This window comes from Mustela lutreola, chromosome 1 (assembly GCF_030435805.1).
Source record: "Mustela lutreola isolate mMusLut2 chromosome 1, mMusLut2.pri, whole genome shotgun sequence".
In the NCBI taxonomy this organism is placed as follows: Eukaryota; Metazoa; Chordata; class Mammalia; order Carnivora; family Mustelidae; genus Mustela; species Mustela lutreola.
This window is the reverse complement of record NC_081290.1, coordinates 150,627,687-150,640,383: the sequence shown is the minus strand read 5'-3', so window position 1 is coordinate 150,640,383 and position 12,697 is coordinate 150,627,687. Positions and strand designations below refer to the sequence as shown.

Genomic DNA, 12,697 nt, shown 5'->3' with positions numbered 1-12,697 from the left:
ATTACACAAGATTTGTCCTTTGGTGTTTGGCCTCTTTCACCTAGCATAATGTCTTCAAGTTTCATCCATGTCCGTAGATGTGTCAGAATTTTTTTTTCACTTTTTAAGGCTAAATAATACTTCACTATAGGTATACAACACTTCATTTATCCATCCGTCCACAGATGGACATGTGGGTTGCTTCTACATTTTTCACAGATGATTTTGATGACTTGTGCTCCACTCAATTGGAGGATTGGAGTCTTTTTAAAAGTTTTGTTTTTTGATTTAAATTTTAGCTAGTTAACAGTGCAATAATGGCTTTTGGGGTAGAATTCAGTGATTTATCACTTACATATAACACCCAGTGCTAGAGAGATGGAGTCTTAACTCTACACCTACTTTGGGGATGAGAGTTGCTTCCCCCACCCCCCACCATGAGATACAGGAAGGGCACATAAAACACTTAGTGGACACATATGGTAGGAGATTTGGAAAATATAGTGAAGTATGAAAAAGAAGAAAATTTGGGACGTCAGGGTGGCTCAGTCGGTTAAGTATCTGCTTGCAGCTCAGGTCATGATCTGAGGGTCCTGGGATCGAGTCCCCTTGGGGCTCCCTGCTCTGCAGGGAGCCTGCTTCTCTCTCTGCCTGCTGCTCCCCCTGCTTGTGCTCTCTCTCCCCCTCTCTCTGACAAATAAATAAAATTTAAAAAAAAAAAAAAGAAGAGGAAAAATTGCCTCTAATTTCTGCACCTGGGGATAACACAGGTGATCTGTATATACACAGAACAAAAGATAGGAAAAGAGCAATTTGGTTGTCTTAGTCCATGGGGCCTGCTGTAACAAAAGCACCACAGGCTGGGCGGCTTGTAAACAACAGACATTTATTCTTACAGTTTTGGAGGCTGGAACGTCCAAGTCCAAGGTGCTGGTAGATTTGGTGTCTGATAGGAGCCCGCTTCCTGGTTCATAGACGATGCTTTCTTGCCGCGTCCTCACACAGTGGAAGGGGAGAGGGAGCACTCTGGGATCTCTTTCATAAGGGCACTGATCCCATTCATGAGGGCACCACCCTTTTCTCCAGCTCTCCCTGCTACGGAACATTCAACACGCCCCTCCCGTCTCCCACATCACTGTCCTTCTTGCCACTGGAACCCTACCTATCCATGTTCTAGCCTTCATCGTCCCTAGAGTCTAAAGAGACTTGGCTGTTTATTTATTTATTTATTTTACTAATCCAGATGGTGTCTATTTATCTTGTTAATAACCGCTCTTTGGAGAGACAGTTCACGTTACCATAAAAGTCATCCTTCCAAAAATGTACGTTTTGGTGAGTTTTAGTATATTTGCTGAGTTGTCCAACCAACACCGCTACATCACGGCAGAACATTTTGATGCCCCCGCCCCACAAAACAGAAGCCCTCTACCATTAGCGATCACTCCCTCCTCTCCCTTCCCCCATCCCCTCCCCAGCCCCACCCGCCAACAACCGTTCATCTGCCCTCTGAGCCCACAGATTTACCTACTCTGGGTATTTCATACACATCGAATCCCACAATGTGTCGTTTTGTGCGTCTGACGTCTTGCACTTGGCAGGTTTTCAAGGCTGGTCCGTTCCGTAGCCGGAGATTCTTTTTCATGGCCTGGGCTTCCATCGTATGAACGTGCCATCTGTCAAATGCGTGTTCATCAGCTGATCGGCGTTTGGCTGCTTTCAAATTTGGGCTGCTGTGAACAGCACCTGAATTCTTCCACTGACCACCCTGGGTGGTACTATCATCTCCGTTTTAGAGACCCTACAACCAGGCCAGAACGATGGGGACTCCATTCACATCTTGCACCTTCTTCTGTCTAACAGGTCAGGCCAGAGGTAGAGGGAGATGTTAGCTCCTCCGTGAGCCCCAAGCCCTCTATTCCTGGGAGGCCTGTTTTCCGGCCTTTCGCAGCTCTATAAAGCATGAGGAACAAAAGCACGCATGTGTCAAGGAGGCAGGACCCTAAGACCCTTTCCCTGGCTTGCTCAGGTTCCACAGTGAGAGGGGCTATGTGGAATCCAGCAGGAGGTCTGCTGTGTTAGCACCAGGAACTCTCCCTGGGGAAGCGGGTCAGAGCCTCAAGCCCCAGCGCAGCCCTGCCTGCCCTCCTTCTGATGTCCAGAGGAAGCCAGACCTCGTCCTTGGAAGCCATGGGCCCCTCCCACTCTGCGGTCCTGTCCATGATGAAGCTCGGTTTGTGGTGGCTCCTTCTGATCCCGGCAGGTGAGTGGGTGTCGTCACTAGGACATCATGCCACACCTGGGGGCTCTCAGGCAGCATGGGGGAATCTCCGGCAGGGACCTCATGGCAGTCTGCCAAAGCCACAGGGGACTTCCAAGCAGCTTGTTGCACAGTGGGAAAGTGGCCGGGCAATCTCAGCTCTGAGCATGTTGCCTTGAACCTCCCCACTTCAGCAAAAATTGGGGACATGCTTGAAGTGGCAGAGGATTTTGTGGTTAGCATTAGCCAGAAGCTTGTTGGCAAGTGGATCGGAGTGAAGGGCTCCTGGAGACGTGTGAAGCCCTTCTCGCTCTGCTCACCCCACATGGACCAGGTGTCTCCCCCATACGGCTGTCCCTTGGGGCTTCTCAGTTCAAGGTTGCATCTTGTCTCCAGGTCAGGTCCACCCCACTCCTCTGCCTCCCTTTCCAGCACTCCCCCCCGCTTCTTATCTAACAGTCACAGAGTAAGTGCCGTTTCTTGAGCTCCAAGCATGTCTCGCTTGCTTCATCAAGCTCCACTAGACACTGTTATATTTAATCCTCAGCAGTGTTTAGAGATAGATAGGTTCTGGATAGCGTCCCCATTTTACAGATGAGGAAACTGAGATTGAGTGGCTTTGATTCGATGGGAGAGGGACCCAGGCACTCACCACCATGGACTCCCGGAGACCCCTGTCTTCCTTCCCGTCCACAGGGTCGACACAGCGAGCCTCCCCTCCCCAAGCAGAGGACCGCCTCTTCAAACACCTCTTCAGGGGCTACAACCGCTGGGCACGGCCGGTGCCCAACACCACGGACGTGGTGATCGTGCGCTTTGGGCTGTCGATTGCCCAGCTCATCGATGTGGTGGGCCTGTCCCCCCATGCTTCTCCCCTTTGGGATCAGCCCCCAGACCACAGGTCCCTTTCCCGGGGTCCTTATTCCCCTGCTTCCCAGCTCCAGCCCTTCTCCTTCCCACTGTGTCAACCCTGGAGACCCTCCTGAGAGGACGCTGATCCACAGCAATGGGTTGTCTGGGTGCCCTGTTTGTTCCACTCAACACAAACCCAGAGGACCCAAGCGGCCTCTGTGCTCCTGAAGGATCTATAAGGATGGCGGTGTCAGGAGGGGGTGGAGGTTTGGGCTGGGCTTGGGGTGTCATGTGAGAGGTCCTTCTGGGCATAGGGATCTGCGTCAGCCCATCCCACTCCACCCTGTTTTTGGGGGCTGGCTCCATCGCTCTATTGTTCTTACTCTTTCTACTGGGCAGGATGAGAAGAACCAAATGATGACCACCAACGTCTGGCTAAAGCAGGTGAGAACTGCTTCCCTGGTTGAGGCAAGAGTCGGGGTGGGAGCCCATGGACCCCAGACCCTCCCAGGACTGTCTCACAAACAGAGGTATTCTGAATTCACGTTTCACGTTTCAGGGGAGAGTTGCCACTTGGGATGTTCCCAAAGCTGGCTGATTGCAGATGGCTTCTGGTAGGGAGTGTGCACTGAGACTCTGAGTCTGGCACCCAAGAAGGTCACCTACCAGAACCTAGGCATCCCCTTCCTGGGGGTAGGCGTTTCCTGCATGTCGGCCATTGTTTGCAGATCAGCTCATTCTGAGTAGTCACTGAAAACCCAGGGAAGGTTTCATTCTGCCCACTGAATAGCTAAGGAAAGCCTGAAGCAGAATGTAGTTCAGCTAGAAAAGGGGGGCCCCAGGTGTGTTCAACTTGGAACCCCAGGCTCCTTCTGCAGGAGAATGCTGGGTGTTCCATGTCTATGATGCTTAACAAACCACCCCAACACTTAATGGCATAAAGTGACAGTTTATCATATCTCATGGTTTTATGGCGAGGAGTTTGGGCGGCTTCTTCCGCTTTGCATGGCAACTTGGTGTTACTTGGTGCTATTTAACCTGTGGCTAGTCTGCTCTGGAGGGTCTAAGATAGTGTCACCTATGTCCATTCCTTAGTGGGGATGTCTGGAAGGCTCTGGAAGGTTCTGGAAGCTGGGCCCACTTGGGTCCTTCACCCTCTTCAGGCATACTCAGTGTCTTTCTCCAGCAGGGGAGTTGGTTGCCTCACCTGGAAGCTCAGAGACCCCAGAGCAAGGGTCCCAAGAGATAGGAAATGAAGCTGCTGCTTTCTTAAGGTCTGAAAACTGGCCCAGCATCACTCCTGGCAAAGAATGTGTGGCCCTTTTTGATGTACCATTCTCAGGGGCAGCACTTGGGGGCACAGGCTTTATTTGAGGCTGAATATATTCCTTTCTGCTTGACCCTCTTCATGCTCTGCCCAGCCCCTCCCTAGGCCCAGAAGTGTGGACAGGTGGGAGAAAATGAGAAAGAGGACCTAGCCCTCTGCCTCCTTGACCCCCCGCTACTCCTCTTCCTGCCCCACTAGAAAATTGACCATCTCCTATCTCAGAGGCTGGCACTCAGAAACCCACGACAATCAAAACTGGGATTGGCATAACTACTTTGAGTCTTTTGAATGAATGCTTCCCTTTACGTGACCCCAGGGCTGTTACTGGCCATGGAGTTTATAGTTGAATGCTTAGGAGAGAGCCATGGAGTCCATCGCTCTGACACTGCTCACCCTGCAGCTGCCAGGAGGTCACACGGCTCATCTTTACAGATTTGCAAATAGAGGTCCAGAGCAGTAAGGGACTTGGGAAGCCACACTGTTCTGCAGTGCAGGGACCAGCTCTGGGATAGGTTGCTATCCTGTCCCCACCCCCCAGGGCTGGTGTCCCTGGCTTCAAGGGCTGGGATGGAGAGCAGAGGAAGGAGCATGAGAGCCGGAGTCAAGCCAATCAGCAGCCCCTCTGACTAACCTGTGATGTTCTGCAAGTTATTCAGCTTATCAGAGTCTTAGTTCCTCATCTGTTAAATGGAGATAGTGTCCTCCGTTGCCTGCATTGGCAACTAATTGCCAATTACTATAACCCATGGGTACAGAGGCCCTCCAAATGTTGGTCGAAGCCTGAAAGCTTGAGAGATGATGGACTTGGGGGAAAGGGAATACAACGATGAGGCCCAATCCCTTTCAGAATTGTTCGTCAATGTCCTGAGAAGTCCTGACAATTTTACAAAGTTTTAAACATTCCTTATTTTGCAAGTTGGGGTCCTCTGTGCACCTAAGCCTTCCTCTACAGGTGAGTGGTCAATACCACTGCTGGGCCAGTGTCTCCCCAAGCCTGGTTTGGGTACCAACAGCAGTGTTCCATGAGAATGGTTTTACTTGCCTTGCTGATCCTTTTGTAATCGTCTTACATTTATATTTTAGTGGATATTTCCAAATGCTTTTGATTTTCTAGTGAAGTCCCTGATGTAAAATTTCAAAATTCAGGTGATCTTAAAAATCATGAATAAATTTGAAGGGAAAAACTGAGTACATGATGATACAGACAGCACAGGTATATCGTCAAAAATTATGAACCTGGGACTTGGGTGCTTGGAGTTTGGGAACCACACCACTGAGCTAGACCAGTGCTCTTCCTCGCATGCATCTGCTTCCTGAAAATACTATTTCCCTTCACTCCTTCCTGGACCCCTACCAAGTTGATGCTTTGTGTAAACGTCACACAATTATCCTTGGAGGGGAGAAGCCTTCCATCATGGGATCCTATTCAAGGGTGCAATACGGCACTATTTTAGTGAAGAGGTGCAAAAGCAAAATGTCCCCAGGACCGAGGACAGGCTCAGAGTCGGGGAGGCCAGGATTCAAGTACCGGTGCTGCCACTTATTAGCAGCGTACCCTCCACACTTCACTCTCTTCATCCTTATCCAGAGGGATGTTGTGAGGATTGGAAAGAACCATCTAAAGGGCCTATGACAAAACTACGTATATAGATGCTAGTAGCTATTATTTTAATTATGAAAAGGCCCTGGGCGGCAAAGACAGCCTTGTGGGGCAACCCCAGTCATTATCTGTTGGGTTGGTTGTTTCTTTCAGGTCCAGAAGGGTGGTGGGAAGCCCTCCGTCCCAGAGCTAGAACCAGACAGCTTTAGAGGGAGAAGGCATTGTTTTCATTGCTGAGCTACACGTTTCCTGAACATGGCCCCAGGGCTTGGTGCTAGGGAGCCAAAGTGAACCAGCTGTTGTCCCTGGCTGGTAGAACTTAAAGAAGCATTAAATAAATATGTAGGCAAATCCACACTGATCACCACTTGTGATGTTGCCGAGAAGGAACATTTCAGAGAATGAATAATATTATCCTGGTTTTGGGGGGGAAATTCGCTTGGACCTACTACTGGAACCAAGGCTGGGGCCCAGAGCTTCCCCTTCCTGCTGGGTCTCCCAAGGCGGGGGTGGGGGGGAACGCTCTTGGAACACAGTTTATAAGCACTGTGGACTTCCCGGTCTGGACTCCCCAGTTTCAGCCACATAACCCTGGCTGGGTGTTTTCACTTCTCTGGTCCTCAGTTTCCTTACCTGTTCGAATGGGGAGATACTTCGGTCTGCCCAGCATTCCCTCCCCAGCTCTCCCAGGGAGTCTCTTCTGAGATGGAGGGTGTACAAATCCTTTGTAAACTGTGAGGCATTAAAAAAACGTTGTTCCTACAAATGAGTGAGGTGGCTCTTCAGCATCATCCCGCTAGGGGGGCAGAACGGGGACTGGAGGCCGGACTAGCGGGACCTATTGTCCAGGTGTGCCCAGGACTTTGAGTACCAGAGCTGGGGCAAAACGGGCTTGGTTATCCCAGGCTGGACTCCTGACCCCTGTCCCGGTCTCATGGCCCTTTCTCCTCTGTGGGTATGGGGAGGCCCTTGTGTGTATGGGGGTGCTCCCGAAGGCAGGCGGTGCCAGGTGACGGGACTTCCCTCCCCACATATAGGAGTGGAATGACTACAAGCTGCACTGGAACCCGGCTGACTTCGGCAACATCACATCCCTCCGGGTCCCTTCGGAGATGATCTGGATCCCTGATATTGTCCTCTACAACAAGTAGGAAGCCGGTGGAGGCTCCCAGGAGGGGCGGGTGTAGGGAAGCCTGGCTGGGTTGGACGTGGGCGGTCCCCCTCGCGTCTCAGCTTCCTTGCCTCCTTCTCGACTCATCCTCTTGCTCATCTTCATCCCTCCTCCTTTCCTCTTGATTCCTTAGTTTCTCGCACTTGTCCACCCAAACTTACTGAGAACCCAGTCTAGATTAGCACATGGTACTGTATGTATGGGACACGGATTTGCCCACACCACGTGGTCTTTGAAAAATCGGGTGGTTTAGACTGTGAAAGCAATGCCGAAGGGTGGGCGTTTTGCAGGAGGGTGGTATTGTTGGAACCGGTGAGCAGCATCCCCGGGGAGCACCCTCAAGGGGCGGACTCACGTGGCGTGGGTATTTTGTAAAACTCACATTATTTATAGTTGCTTTGCATTCAGGACCCAAAAAGGAGCCATTTTTGAGCACAATGATGAGACACTGATAAAAGGCAGGGAAGTGGAAAGAGAGTCCCAGTGAACACCAACAACACAATTTAAAAAAAAAAAAAAAAAAAGATAGAGACCTAGTCTTTCATTTGTCTGTTTGGTGTCAGGTAATTCTTCACTTAGAAAACAAAACCTGAAAAGTATTTGATGTTATGCTTGTCTAACGGAGTTTTCTAATGTGGAGCTCTAAGGAGCCCCCATTCTCAGAGATACGAGCAGATACGAAAAACAGTCATGTGGTCAAATAATTTTGGAAGAGATGGACTGTATGCCCATAACTCCGCCACCGCAGCCCCAGTCCTTTGGGAACTGTGAGCACAAGATATCATTTTCAATGTTGTTGGAAGTTGTACTACTAAGATACACATGCAGTCTAGGTTTTCTAACTCATTTGACCCAAATTTGGAAGATCTATCTTTAAACAAAAAAATAAAGGGGGACAGATCCATTTTTGAGTTTTGGTGTCTTCAGAGAAAGTCATGACAATGATTCCTTTATACCACCGAGTCCTGGTCAGACCCAAAGTCCTCTTTCCTGAGCTGCGTCCATAAACACACAGATCAGCACGGGTTACCAGAAGGTCTAGCTGCAGGTGCCTGGTGTTGGCGGTTGTCACTGGACTCACGGACCCCTTCCTGCATATCTTTATGCGGAGCCATAACCCCGAGCCAGCGCCCAAGATCCTTCTAGTTGTGCTCCCTTTGCACCTGGCAGGAAAGTCTGGACCAAAGTCCTAACATCAGATACAACCTAAAGTTTGTACCGTCATTATAGCTTCGACCAGTGCCCCTTGATAATAACAGGAGACTTGTTGGCTAGGACAAAAGTTCAAACCAAATTCTTGCAGACATTTAAAGAAGGGTGTCCTTCATCCAGACATTCCACTGCAGGTTAAACAGGAGGATGGAGGGAATTGCACCTTTCTTTCCTCCACATGGGGCACATGTCGCCATCTAGTGGTAGTTCTGTGTGGTGACCAAAAAAAAAGGTTAGACTTCGGCCTGACGTGTACCTGTTTGTCAAAGTTCCTGTTTCCAACCTTCTGAGTTTCCCGTTTTCCAATTCCTAATCTGGCACTTCTCCATAGAAAATAAGTCTGTCTTCCCGTGTGCTCCTCTGGTTCCCTTGACTTTAAGAAATTGGAGGGAGAAGGAAGGCTCCTTGAACATTAGGGCCCAGAGCCCACAGCACTATCCCACCTGGTGGGAATTGGGACTCAGGCTCTCAGGAAGTCCCAGTGAATGGCCACTGTTCCCCCAGTGCTCCCACAGCACCATGATGCCACAGTGTCATCTCCCACCACCCTTTCCTATGCCCTTCCCCCTCCCCCACCACCCCCAGCCTGAGCACACACTGAGTTTTGTCTCTCCCCTCCTCTGTTCCTTATTCCGTGCCTTTGCTCCACTAGTGTGGCTTCCACCCCATCTTTCCACCCGTCGCACTGGCAACTTTAAGGATGAGCCTGCTCACTCCCGCCAGAAGGGATGTCGGACCCCGCCTCGCCCCACCCCAAGTGGACTGCCTTGGGGTGCTCTTGCCACCCCCTTGGGTTATAGGTGTTAAGGGCTGCATCTCATTTCCTCGTGGCTCCTTGTGGTTCCTTAAGGGCAGGCCTGTGCCTCACATTCCATCCCCCACAGCTTGTGTAGAGGCCCTAGGGGATGAGGCTGGTGCAGAAATGCCCAGTACACAGAGGGAGTGGAGGAACTTGCTTCCTTCACCAGCAAAGGTGTTATGTCTCTTCTGAGCCAGGAGCTAAGGATCTCAGGTGGGAAAAGACGTGACCCTAGACGAGGGCCTTGCTCCCCATCTGCTGTGGGGAGAAAATATAAATAATCACCTTAAAATATTAAGTGAACACAAACGGGCCATATGACTATCTGTCCCATGTGTTTATAAATATGTAGAAAATTATATATATGATGTGTGTGGCACTCAAATATAGATGACATATATATGTATAATATCAGAGTGTTAATAGCGGTTGTTTCTAAAATTCTTGCTCTTTTCCTATATTTTTCAAAATTCCTGCTTTTGTCGTTAAAAGGATAGTGTTTGAAAGACAACTCAGGTAGCTCTGAGTGTGAGTGTGCTGGGAGAGCCTCCCGCACTTGCACAGATGGCGACAACTGAGCAGGGTCTGGCTTTGTTATTTGGGTGCCCGGCACTGGCACGTGGGCTGAGCCGGGCCCCCCAGCTCCTCTCCTCTCCCCAGTGCAGATGGAGAGTTTGCGGTGACCCACATGACCAAGGCCCACGTCTTCTCCACGGGCACCGTGCACTGGGTGCCCCCCGCCATCTACAAGAGCTCCTGCAGCATCGACGTCACCTTCTTCCCCTTCGACCAGCAGAACTGCAAGATGAAGTTTGGCTCCTGGACCTACGACAAGGCCAAGATCGACCTGGAGCAGATGGAGCAGACGGTGGACCTGAAGGACTACTGGGAGAGCGGAGAGTGGGCCATCATCAACGCCACTGGCACCTACAACACCAAGAAGTACGACTGCTGCGCAGAGATCTACCCAGACGTCACCTACTACTTCGTCATCCGGCGCCTCCCGCTCTTCTACACCATCAACCTCATCATTCCCTGCCTGCTCCTCTCCTGCCTCACCGTGCTCGTCTTCTACCTGCCCTCGGACTGCGGCGAGAAGATCACGCTCTGCATCTCCGTGCTGCTCTCGCTCACCGTCTTCCTCCTGCTCATCACCGACATCATCCCCTCCACCTCCCTGGTCATCCCGCTCATCGGCGAGTATCTGCTCTTCACCATGGTCTTTGTCACGCTCTCCATCGTCATCACGGTCTTTGTCCTCAATGTCCACCACCGCTCCCCCAGCACCCACACGATGCCCCACTGGGTGCGAGTGACCTTTCTGGGCTGTGTACCCCGGTGGCTGCTAATGAGCCGGCCCCTGCCCTCCTTGGAGCCCCAGTACCCCCCAGATCTGAAGCCCGGCTCCTCCTACCACTGGCTGGAGACCAACGTGGATGCGGATGAGAGGGAGGAGGAGGAGGAAGACAGATGGGTGTGGGCAGCCCAGTCCTTGCCCCGCCTGGGTGTCCTCTGCAGCCATGGTGGTCAACACCATGGGGCTTCGGGTCCCAAGGCAGACCCCCGGTGGCAGCAGGGTGGGCTTCTGCTGTCACCTCGCATACAGAAGGCGCTGGAAGGTGTGCGTTATATCGCCGATCACCTGAGATCTGAGGATGCTGACTCTTCGGTGAGTTGGGGCCGGGAGAGGGGCTCTTCCTCTGGGTGGCTATCCCTCGTCCCAAGGTGTTTAGACCACCCAGTCTCCTCCATGGGGGCTCGTTTCCCTCTGCTATGGCCCTCAGGAATCTGGACTAAACTGTGATAAAGGACGTCTAGCTGGCAGGTGGCAGAACGGCAGCCAAGAACACCCCAGCTAAGGCTATCTGGGGAATAACAAGCCAGAGAGGGAGGGACCTCAGAAGCTGAAATTCCCCGTGCCATTCTTGGCACAGTCACCCTATAGGTGGTGGGGGGAGGGGACAGAGGGAGGCGAAGGGAGTATCACCAGACGATAAACCAAGTAAGTCAGCCTGCTGCATCCTCAGCTTTCCTCCTTTGTCCTGTGGGCTCTGGGCATTTTGTAGAAGTCACTATTCACCCACAAAGCCTAAGGAACATTGGTTGTATCTGATGAGCTCCCCGCCCCAGCCCCTGTCAAGCCCAGCGTTAGTAGGTAGGTCAGCAGGCACCGCTCGGGATTGCAGACTTCTTACCAACCTAGGGAAGGATGGAAGGCCTGTGGGTAGCCGTGTTGAGTGGTTAGGAAAAATTAATCGTTATCTCACTTGTGAGCAGGGAGATAACCCCACCTGCTTGCTTGGGCGGTGAGGCCAAATTCCATAAAGCCCTGCCCCCTGTGACCTGCCCAGACTTCCCCAGGGCCACACCTATCCCCACCTACCTCCGTGGCTCCCCCTCCTGCAGTGGGTGGGGGATTGGGAGTGGGGTGAGGGAGAGGCGATCTGTGGTGGGGGCATTTTGTAACTGCCAGGGGGTTGAGTTTAAATCGCTGCACCCCCCTGGGAAGGTCCATGCCCTTTGGTGGTTCTAGAACATCTGGCCTCCCTTATCTGAAATTTGAGAGTCTATGGAAAGGCTCTGGCTCACGTCCTAGGGGTGAGATAAGGCAGGGATCACTAGGAGAGGCTTGTTTGGGTCTTGAGACCACCTTAGGTTCCCCATGTCTCGGTGAGGCCACGGCTGCCCCCAGTGTCATCCTTACAGAGACTGTGCATGGGTGGGACACTTCCCCACTCCCAAGGCCTGGCCTCTGTCACAGTGAGCTCATTTCCATGTGCAGGTCAAGGAAGACTGGAAGTATGTGGCCATGGTCATTGATAGGATATTCCTCTGGTTATTTATCGTCGTCTGCTTCCTGGGGACAGTTGGACTCTTTCTGCCTCCGTACCTGGCTGGAATGATCTGATCTCCTGTCCCTTGCTTGGACCCAAAGGTGACACTGCTGACCATCTTTAACCACCACTCCCTCTAGTACAACGTCGGGTTCAAGGCCATCCGACTGCAAGCACCTCTCTGTGGAGTCCCTACACTGGCCCCGTCATGGAAGACTCCTTGGGTCAATTCACTGAACTTATTGTACTGTGTGCTGAGAATCTGCCAGGCACAGAGCCCAGTTTTGGATGCTGGGCAACTAGGAAGTGAGGAACTTGCTCTGCAGAAGGTTACAATATGGTGATGACAATGTGAAACCATGTAAGTTTCTCCTACAGGAGCCCTGAAGACGCTGAGTAACAGGAGGACCACGAGGGGGCAATCCAGGGGGCAGATGCACAGACCTCCAGGGATGGGTGCATGGGGAAGAGAGGAGAGGGTGCTTCAGGGGGTGGAAGAACTATGAACAGCATTTTGGATTCAAGAATGAGCCTAAGGTGTCTAGAACAGGCAGGCTGAGATGGAGCTCCAGTGTGGGAGCTGTGGGAGGAGGTTGGAAAGGCAGGTTCGGGTATCTTGAGTCTGATCCTGAAGGTCTAACGTTGGTTGACCCTCTCTGGAAGGAA

At 51.7% G+C, this 12,697-nt stretch overlaps 1 protein-coding gene across 1 annotated transcript; it reads left to right on the top strand.

Annotated features, from left to right (window-relative positions):
- The first annotated feature begins 2,019 nt into the window (after nt 1–2,019).
- CHRNA2 (cholinergic receptor nicotinic alpha 2 subunit) lies at nt 2,020–12,474 on the top strand. Its single transcript, XM_059166371.1, has 6 exons — nt 2,020–2,239; nt 2,933–3,084; nt 3,488–3,532; nt 7,053–7,162; nt 9,858–10,866; nt 11,980–12,474. Exons 1-6 carry the CDS (start codon nt 2,131–2,133, stop codon nt 12,103–12,105), a joined length of 1,551 nt encoding a protein of 516 aa, XP_059022354.1. The 5' UTR covers nt 2,020–2,130; the 3' UTR covers nt 12,106–12,474.
- Nucleotides 12,475–12,697: the final 223 nt, after the last annotated feature.